This window comes from Setaria italica, chromosome IX (assembly GCF_000263155.2).
Source record: "Setaria italica strain Yugu1 chromosome IX, Setaria_italica_v2.0, whole genome shotgun sequence".
NCBI lineage: Eukaryota > Viridiplantae > Streptophyta > Magnoliopsida > Poales > Poaceae > Setaria > Setaria italica.
This window is the reverse complement of record NC_028458.1, coordinates 37002154-37011928: the sequence shown is the minus strand read 5'-3', so window position 1 is coordinate 37011928 and position 9775 is coordinate 37002154. Positions and strand designations below refer to the sequence as shown.

The 9775-nt window shown below is 47.4% G+C and overlaps 1 protein-coding gene across 1 annotated transcript; it reads left to right on the top strand.

Annotated features, from left to right (window-relative positions):
• Positions 1–698: 698 nt before the first annotated feature.
• LOC101772036 (U-box domain-containing protein 35) lies at positions 699–6420 on the top strand. The gene is made up of 12 exons (XM_022822960.1): positions 699–812; positions 1363–1589; positions 1678–1796; positions 2072–2193; positions 2270–2466; positions 2765–3021; positions 3290–3400; positions 3663–3776; positions 3973–4074; positions 4157–4579; positions 4844–5599; positions 5906–6420. Exons 2-12 carry the CDS (start codon positions 1391–1393, stop codon positions 6104–6106), a joined length of 2601 nt encoding a protein of 866 aa, XP_022678695.1. The 5' UTR covers positions 699–812; positions 1363–1390; the 3' UTR covers positions 6107–6420.
• Positions 6421–9775: the final 3355 nt, after the last annotated feature.

The window sequence follows — 9775 nt, the reverse complement described above, 5'->3', positions numbered from 1 at the left end:
GACAACAAATGCACCCACGTTCTGTAGCTCGATCTGGCAATTGTCCAAATATTTCATTTTTCAAAGTTTCAATTTTCTATATTTAAACTTCTTGTGAAACAGTGGATAACAAACTACACGCCCAACTCCTCGTACATGCGGGAGTGTCGATTGATGATTGTAGTTTATTTATTTTTAATAAATATTTAAATTTAAATTGTTAGTTATATGTATAGTAACTATTTATTATTACATTATGCATGTTCTCGTACACTATCCTTTTATATCACATCCAACCAAAATAGATATAACTTGCATCCCTACCTGTCATCCATCGAACGAGGACCTCGCGGGGAATCTCGACGGAGAAAGCGGAGCAGGATCCCAACCTCCGGGAAGATATGCGCGACCTGGATCGAGGCTGGCCGGAGCATGCGACGTCGTCCGTCACGGGGAGGTGCGGTCTGGACTCCCGCCGGCCATCTCTGACGACCGGCGCCACCGCTCTGCCGGCGTGCATCCAATCTCTTTCTAGGCTGGGCTTGTGGGTGTGCTACTGGGCCAAAACAAACTACATGGGACGGAGCCCACTAAAAATCAGCGTCCAACGCAGTTGGTCTAGGCCCATATAGGCAGTGCGACGGACCCACTGCCTCGTGCTTTTTCTTTCCCCTCCCACACGGACGGGGGTTTTGGTTGATTCCGCTTCTAGAGTTCCGCCTCCTGCTGCTCCTGCTTGGTGGCGGTGGCGGTGGCGAGGCGGCGAGCGGCGGCTCGATTCGGGATAAGCCACGCCATCTCCGTCGCGGGAGTTTGAGACGACAGCGGAGAAGGTAGGGTTTGTGTCCCCGATCGAATCCCCCATTCCGATTTTGGTTTTCCACTTTCCCCCAAGTAGAGGTAGTGGATGAAACGCGAATGCGTGCGAGTGTTGAGCCCGCCTCCGTTTTGATCCCCGTTCATCTGCGAGACTTGCTAACTTGCTGTGTGCGCGCGCGAGCAGCGCGTGGGTGGTTGCGCTTGTTCGTGTGCGTGCGGCTGCGCGCTCGTTGTTATGCGTCCGTGCGTGTACTTGAGCTTGTCCGCGGGCGTGTGCTTCTGCACCCGTGTGCCTGGGTTGTCTCATTTCCTGCTGCCTCCGGATGTGATGTTCTCAGGGTTCGCCATCCGATTTGGCTGCGATGATTTTTTTTTTCTACATTGCAGATAGACGTGGTATCCCATGGTGTTAGCGGCATCTTCCCTTGCAGTTTCTGAACAATAGTTTACAGCAATTTCTTACTTATTATGTTTCATTTTATATCACAGCAAGTGGGTCATACAATTTCTGGACTCAGGGTCCTGTTGTTTAGGTTGTTGATCATGCAGTGTTCCTCGCTGTAGGGCTCTTGTACAAGGAATACAGGTAGCCATGGCCACCCAAGAAGAAGCTGAGGTCACTGAATCATCGCCATCTAGTGATCCACCTATCACTATTGGGTTGGCCGTGAGTAGCTCCAAGTCCAGCAAGTATGCAGTGAAATGGGCTCTGAAAAACTTTGGTGCCAGAGAGAGGACAAGGTTCATGCTCATTCATGTCCGGCAAATGGTCACACTTGTCCCAACCCGGTGTAAGTAAACATTCTTCAATTCCCATATGCACATTCACTTGCAGTTGCAAATCTTATTGGTACTATAATTTTGCTTGGTATTTTGTAGTGGGCAACTATGTTCCAGTTGATCAAGTGAGGGATGACATTGCCAGTGCATACGAAAAGGAAGTTGAATGTGAGGCCCAAAATATGCTCCTTATGTACAAGAACATGTGCAATGGAAAGGTCTGAGGCTGCTACTCAAGACAGCATTTCTTGTTCTTTATGAAATTTTATATTCTCAAGTGCACACTCAAACTGAATAAAAAGAATGAGATAAATAAAATAACTCAAATGGGTAAGAATAATTAGGCGCACCATTTGAATTAATTAATCGTGTTCAGTATGGTTTTTTCAAGCATTTCGGATAAATTTATCGAAACAGGAAAGAGCTTCAGCCAGCAATAATACTTCGAATTTTTGAACAACCTGCTTTACATATGTGATACCTTGGTATTCAGGTTGAAGCAGAAGTATTGGTTGTCAAGGGTGATGATGTGGCGGAAACTATTTCTGGTGTTGTCTCAGCATGCCAAATCCACAAGCTTGTTGTTGGTGTCTCTTCTCAGGGGAACTTTATGAGGTACTCAAAACTGCTCCGTAATAACTGATTATGAACTATACATGAAAAAGGTGCTAATTCGATGAAAATGGCTTAGGAAATCCAAGGGCACTAGGACATCCTCTCGAATATGCAAGAGTGTTCCAAGCTTTTGTATGGTGTATTCTGTTTCAAAAGGTGGCTTGTCCACGGTTTATTCTCCTGGATCAGAAGGTGACAACAGTTCTGAGATATTCCAGGTCAATGAGAGTTCTAACAGCGAGCTTTATTCAGATGATAAGTCATCAGTATCAGGTAAAGTCTCTGGAAATTTCCATTGTGTTGCCAGGATAGCATGATAAAGGACTCCAACTTGATTTATTTGCTCTATTTTACCGACCAGAGTAGTTGTGCGGACTTTCCTTGTACTCGTGAAGCTGATATAGAAAGCATGTTTGCTACATTTGTACTCGTGAAGTTTGGAGCACCTAATTTCCTTTTTGTGATCTAAATGGTGTACTGTTGGCCCTTTGGATATCAATGAGAAAGGAATGGAGATCATTTGGTTCAGCACAAACCGGTCCAAGAAATTTATCCTTTTCATCCCATGCAGATATTACACCTTCCAGAATTTCCCGACCCAACTTGCCTGGGGGAAATCTGGACAATTCCTCCTCTGCAGATCATAATCGGCCACGCTCTTTACAAGAATATCTCACTGGAAGCGCTTTGACATCTATTGTTGAAAAAGATCAAAGTGGCAGTCCTTGTGGTACTGATCAGATCACTGAATCTAGTAACTTGCCGATCTCAGACAAAAGTCCAACTGTGAGCAGAGCACTACAGGAATTGATGCGCTCAGAGGACAAGGTTAGTCATGCAGTTTTCTTCAAATTTCTCATCTTACTGCATTATGAGGTTGAATTATCGTTCATGAGAATCCATGTCAGACCTCTGTATCTCCTCCAATTAGTTGTCTGTACTAAAGCAGATCCGCAATCACATATTGCAACATGTGCTCTACTTACCCTTTCTTCTTGCTTCCTAAATTGACCTCTGTAATTTCCTGTAATTTGAAAAATATAGCACTTCTGTTGCATCACTTATCTGATATTCTGATCTCTTAATACTTAACTAGGCAAGCACTCCTTGTGCTGGTCATATTTCTGCACCTACTAATTTGCCTGTCTTGGACAAAGATCCAAGCGTAAAGAGTGCACTGCAGGAGTTGATGCTTTCGGAGGACAAGGTTAGTCGCACAATCATCTTCACACTGCACCTTTTAGTGATCTACTTATATATGAGGCTGAATGTACATGAGAATCGGTTTGAGATATCTATGTTGTCTGTACTAAAGCTGCTGTGCAATCACATTTTGCCAACATTTGTACAGTATTTACCTTATTTCTACAAGCTTTTTGTCTTCTCAAATGTTTGCAATTTCCTTTAATTCATCAGATTTAACACTTGAATGACTTCATGTATCTAATCTATTCAAATTTCTTAACTAGGCAAACACTCCTTGTGCTACCAATAAAATATCTGGATCTAGTAACTTGCCCACCACTGACAAAGCTACAACCGTAAGCAATGCTCTGCAGGAATTGATGCTTTCAGAGGACAAGGTTGGTCATGCAATATTCTTCAGAATCCTTTATATTTTTGGTCTCGAAAATTGACTTGTAGTTTCTTGTGGTTCGATAAAAAATTGCACTTGGTTTAATCATTTATCTGATCTATTTAAACTTCTTTACTAGGCAAGTTAGGTCAGGTTTTGCTAATATATTTCTGAGCTTCCATATTTCATTTTTCCCAACACAGGATAATGCCAATTTTGAGCGTGAAAAGCTCAGGATTAAACTAGGACATATGCAAGGAGTGTGCAAACTCGTTCATGATGAGTCTACCAGCGCTTCTCAGCAAGTAGGTTTAGAGGCAGTGTTCTTCAATAGCAGCTATTACTTTCCAAATTCACATCATCTTACATGTCTTCAACTTATGTTAGATGATTGACTTAATTCAAAAACGTGCTCAAGAGGAAGCTCGGCTGGTGGAGGTCCACTCCAGGATCAACACTGCCATTGAGGCAGCACGTAAAGAGAGGGAGCAGCGGTACGCTGTAGAGGCGCAAGCCAGGCATGTGAAGGAACTTGCAAAGGAAGAGGCATTGAAAAAACAGTATTTTCAGCTTAGGGCGTCAAGGGAGGCTGATAATATACAAAAGCTGGAGAAACTTCTTGAATTTGGAGGCAAGTCACACATAATTTTTACATGGGAAGAGATGGAGTCTGCTACATCATCATTTTCAGAGGCACTTGGATCAGGAGCTAACGGCACAGTGTACAAGGGCAAAATCCACCAAACAACCGTGGCCATAAAAGTACTCAAATCTGATGACAGCCGCATTACCAAACATTTCGAACGGGAGGTATTTCCTGCATCATTACGATGTTTAAGTGCCAATATCATAATGGTATCAGCAACTAAATGTCTGTACTAACGTTAAAAATTAAAGATAAGGTCTGCAGATATACTCCTATGCTAGAACCCAACATGCTACTATGCTAGGTCATTGTGCTGTATTGAAATTACAATCAAGTCCATGAATATGCAAACCAGATGCCTTGTTCTTATCTCATGTTGGTTCATGTTATCTCTATGAAATTCTTATAGGATGCACTCTCTTGTGCAGATTGAGGTTTTGGGTAAGACCCGTCATCGCCATTTGTTGCTACTGCTAGGTGCCTGTCTGGATAGAGCCTGCTTGGTGTATGAGTACATGGAGAATGGCAGCCTTGAGGATCGGTTACAGTGCAAAGGAGGCACATCCCCACTCCCATGGTACCACCGTTTTCGTATTGCTTGGGAAATAGCATTGGCACTTATCTACCTACACAGCTCGAAACCAAAGCCAATTATCCACCGTGACCTCAAGCCTGCAAATATACTCCTTGACAGCAATTTCACTAGCAAAATTGGCGATGCAGGCATTGCAACTTTGCTTCCTTTAAGGGATGCCTCATCAACACACACAATTCGCAAGGACACAGATCTAGTTGGTACACTGTTTTACATGGACCCAGAGTATCAAAGGTCAGGTCAAGTTTCAGCAAAATCTGATGTATACGCCTTGGGCATGGTGTTCTTGCAGCTGCTGACTGCAAAATCACCAATGGGGCTAGCAGACACTGTTGAGAGAGCAGTGGCACAGCGTCGCCTTGTTGACATCCTGGACCAGCGTGCAGGAAAATGGCCTGTAAAAGCAGCATATGAACTAGCTCAGCTTGGGCTAAGTTGTTTGGAAATGCGAAGCAAGGATCGACCTGACCTGAAGTCTAATGTTCTTGTAGTTTTAGAGCGGCTGAACAATATTGCCACAACTGCATGTGACTCAGTGCAGCAAGTCCCAACTGCACCACCAAGCCATTTTGTCTGCCCTATACTCAAGGTATTTGTTGCATTGCATCATTTCTATCATACCTAATTGCATCAAGGACATGTTTAGACATCTAGTTTGTTATGTTCATGAAAGGCCGCTGAACCATTTTAAATTTTGAAGAATATTATAGTGTTTCTGATTGAAAATTGAAACTAAGTTGATGTATTCTAGAATTTGAAGAATGTTATGGTGTACCTGATGCAAAGTTAAACTATAATGAGACTTACAGCCAGTCCGATATTAACTTACTAGTTTGCTGACTCCATTTTACTTGAATGATGTGACGTGAAACTTTGTATGTTTTTTGCTCTGCAGAGGGTAATGCAGGATCCATGCATTGCATCTGATGGGTACTCATATGAGCGGGTTGCGATTGAGATGTGGCTACATGAGAATGATGTGTCTCCGTTGACAAAGACACGGCTTCCTGACAAGAACTTGGTGCCCAATCATGCTCTGCTATGCGCGATTAATAGTTGGAAGGGAGAAGCAGGAGCTGGTGGGCTCACTGACTGAACTTAACTACCCATGGATACTGCACTAGAAGGCTAGAAGCTAATGCTGTACAGGTTTGTCTTGGTAACCTCCATATACTGTAGATACCGTGGCGGCGTGGGCTCTCTGTAAGTAGCAGTTTTGCAGCATCTCCTCGATGATACCTAGGATAAATTTTGAAGGTTACCTCTTCTTCAGACCAAATTATAGTTCTTAATCTGCCGAGTATCACATGGATCTTTACCGGATTTTGTTAGGGGGAATTCTAGTAACGCTATATTCCAATTTCTCCAGGGTTGGTTCATATACCTCTGAAAAGTAGTGAAAATTCCCCACGATACTGTCTCTTGTATTACTTTTGCAATGGCTGAGATTAGATATTCCAGCTTGTCTGGCTCTGCGTCTGCTGTCTGGTACCAGTAAGATGCACACAGTTTTGTTCTGGATTAGTGCTGCAATTTTTTCCCGAAATTACGGTAATTGTGGTTCTTAATGCTGAGATTATTATTGAGCAGATAGTTCAGAAATGACAAAGTAACATGCATGTGTGATCCGTGAAGGGCGCGTTTAGGGGTCATTTGTTTGACTGATGGATCCTGATCGAGTTTGTCTTTGTGGTGGTCATCTCACCGGAGGAATGTAGGTGCAGACGTGCAGTTTTCTTCTTGGGCCTGTTGATGCCATTCTGTATAGCCCAATAAATGCAGTAGCTTAGACATCACCTGACCCACATTGCAGTTGTGTTGTTTTTGGGCCGGCAGCGTGTTTCCGGTGGCTGGTGCTACCATACAATAAATGCAGTAGCAAGAGATCATCAAATCCCAGAATCCTAAATTAACGTACTGACATACACTATGGGAGTTACTCGCAGCTAAAGTTTAGCAATTTTTAGCAACAAATTTGCCAAGCATCCTTGCTAAACTTTGCTAAACTATGGTTACTAAACTCTAGTCCTTCAGCAACTTTTTGGTTGCTAAATCTTGCTAAACTTGGAGTTGGACACCCTTTGCCCCTCATTATTGCTTGTCTGGTGCGCACCATCCCCCCATCGCACCCTCCCGTCGCACCCATTACCATCGCCGCCGCCACCGTCGCACCCACCCATCCACACGTCCTCCGCACCAGGTGCTGTTGGCCGCTCCCCTTCCTCCGCGCCGATCGCCGGCGGCGCCGAGCGCCGGTGGCCTGCGCTACCGGCTGATGTCCTATGCTGTCGCTAAGCAGGCCTCCTCGCTCGCGTGGCCTCTCGACGCCGGCACCATCTCCGCTGCCGGCTAACTATGTGCACCGGATCTGGCCGTCGGCAACGCTTGCGGCGGCGGCGACCTGATTCACTCTGTGGCCGGCGATTTGGAATGGAGGATGGCGGAGCAACATAGCGGCTGCGATTTGGACAGAGGCCGGTGGAGGAGCAACGGCCGATGTTGATCGGGCTGGAGGAGAGCAGGGAAGCAGCGGCACTGCTGCCGCGAGAGGAGAGGAGCGGTGCAGGGTAAGGTGAAGAGGTAAGGGGGTGGAGAAGAGGGAGGGGTAGCAATGATTAGGGGCAAACAGGTCATTGTTCAACATAATAAATGATGTTTAGCTCATAGAACCAAACTAAAGTTTAGCAACTTTTAGCCCCTAAAGTTAAAGTTTAAGCCAAGTATCCAAACAGCACAGAGCTAGATTCGTAATCATATCTATAAATAAAAAATGATTGCGCACGGTCAGCGCGCGGTTGCCACGTGCACGTGCGTGCTGCGTGCGAGGTTGGACTTGGACCTAAGGGCTGTCGCCGTGCCCCCTATCCTCGCCGGGGCGACGTAACGGGGCGTCCACGTCGCCCCAGCCTAGCTGACCAGTCGAGCCTAACTGATTGGATTCGTCCGTCCGTCAGATCTATCATTACTCGATCATATTCACGCATGGAATGCGCGCGATCGAATAATAATGCGCGCGCGTACGTGGCGGCGCGGGGCGCTGCATGCAGAGCAGCGGCGCGCGACGTCCGCGCGAGACGTGGCCCCTGCCGGCGGCGTAGTCGCTCGAGCGAGAAGCTGGTAACACACACATGCAGCGTATCTAGATTCTGGAACGCGTTGATGTGATCCACATCTCGGCTTCTTTATTCCGCTCGCGAGATGATCTGTGGCGACGGACGGGTCTACACTACGCGTGTACACCTGTGTGCTGCCGACTGCCGTGGATGGTACGTATGTACTGTACTGCAGGTCCTAATCTAGCAGAATTATGCGTGAAGGTGGATCCTCCAAGTCGTAGCGCGTGTGGGCGGCAAGTGGTAGCTAGCTAGGGTGGTGGTTGTTGCGCCGATCCTGATCAGACCAACACGTAGCCGCATGCACGCATGGCATCTGAACCCTGGAGGCGGCATGGATGGATGGATGATCCGATTCCGATCCACCAAACCACATTATTGGGACGTACAGGGTGCATGCACGAATCAGTTCATCACTTTCCGGCACAAAAACAGATAATGATTTCAAAAAAAATTCCTTAGATGACAAAGGACTTTTCATTTGAACACGTATATCTGGATATACTATATCTTTGTTGGACCGTACCTAAGGGCAGACAGCGACAAAGCGGAGCATAATCCGGGGGGGCACACATGAGCGTATCCCTGCGACTAAACCCTCGCGGCCGGACGCACGGTGCACGTGTCGTTTTGCGCGATTCGTCGCTTCGCTCGCCCAATTGCCGGTGGCCGCGCTCGGGGGCATGGTGATCATCAATTCATCACCAGGCGGGAGCCAATAATTGGCGCGAGGGATACACGGGTCACACACATGCAGCGTCGTCCTTGATGCGTGGTGATGTGTGTGCTGGACTCACTACAGTGGCAATGGCAGCGCAACCACTCTGATGCCTGCGATGCATGTGAGCACGGCCTACTGAATGAGGCCGTTGTGATCTCGTGTTCCCCAACGATTCTAGTAAGGTTCCACTCCACAACTTCAATAAAAATTCCAGCAAAACACCCCAACTCCAAAACTTCATGGAGCTGCTGACTCTATGGAGCTAAAGTTCAAATGAGGGTGGAGTTTTGAAGCATATCTTTTGCAACTCCAAAACCACCCTTTTTGAACCTTCTTGTGGAGTTGGTGGGTAATTACCAACCAATGCCACTGGTTCAAAAAACAATTCGTTCTTTTCCTCCTGAGACTCCCTCCGCGCCCCATCTCTCCTCCCGCACCTGTTTCCTCACGCGTGCAACTCCTCTGCGCCGGAGCGCCGGCGGTGCTCGGTTTCCTCGCCGCCACCCACACCGGCGCCCGCTATCGAGCCTGGCCGCCGGAGCCCCTCCCAGCCACCTAACCCCACCGACCGCCTAGCCCCTCCCGGCCACCTAGCCCCGCCGACCGCCGCCGGCCGCCCGAGCCCCGCCGACCGCCTGAGCCCCACCACTATCAACAGCGCCCCGCCCCCGTAAACAACCGCCTGGCCGCCGTCAACAGTGCCCCACCACCGTCAACAGGTTATTTTTTTTCCAGTTTTCCGCCCAACCCCCGTGGTACGCGTCGCACCGCGCCTTGCCCCGGAGCGAGTCCGCCAGCAACACCAGGCGGTAGTAGGTGTCGTCGTCGGTCTTGCCCAGGCGGCACGGTGGAGAAGTAGGCGCGCGTACGAGCGGCGCGCGGTGCTGCGTCTGGCCAACACCCTCCAGTCGCATCCCGTCCGGGCGGTGGT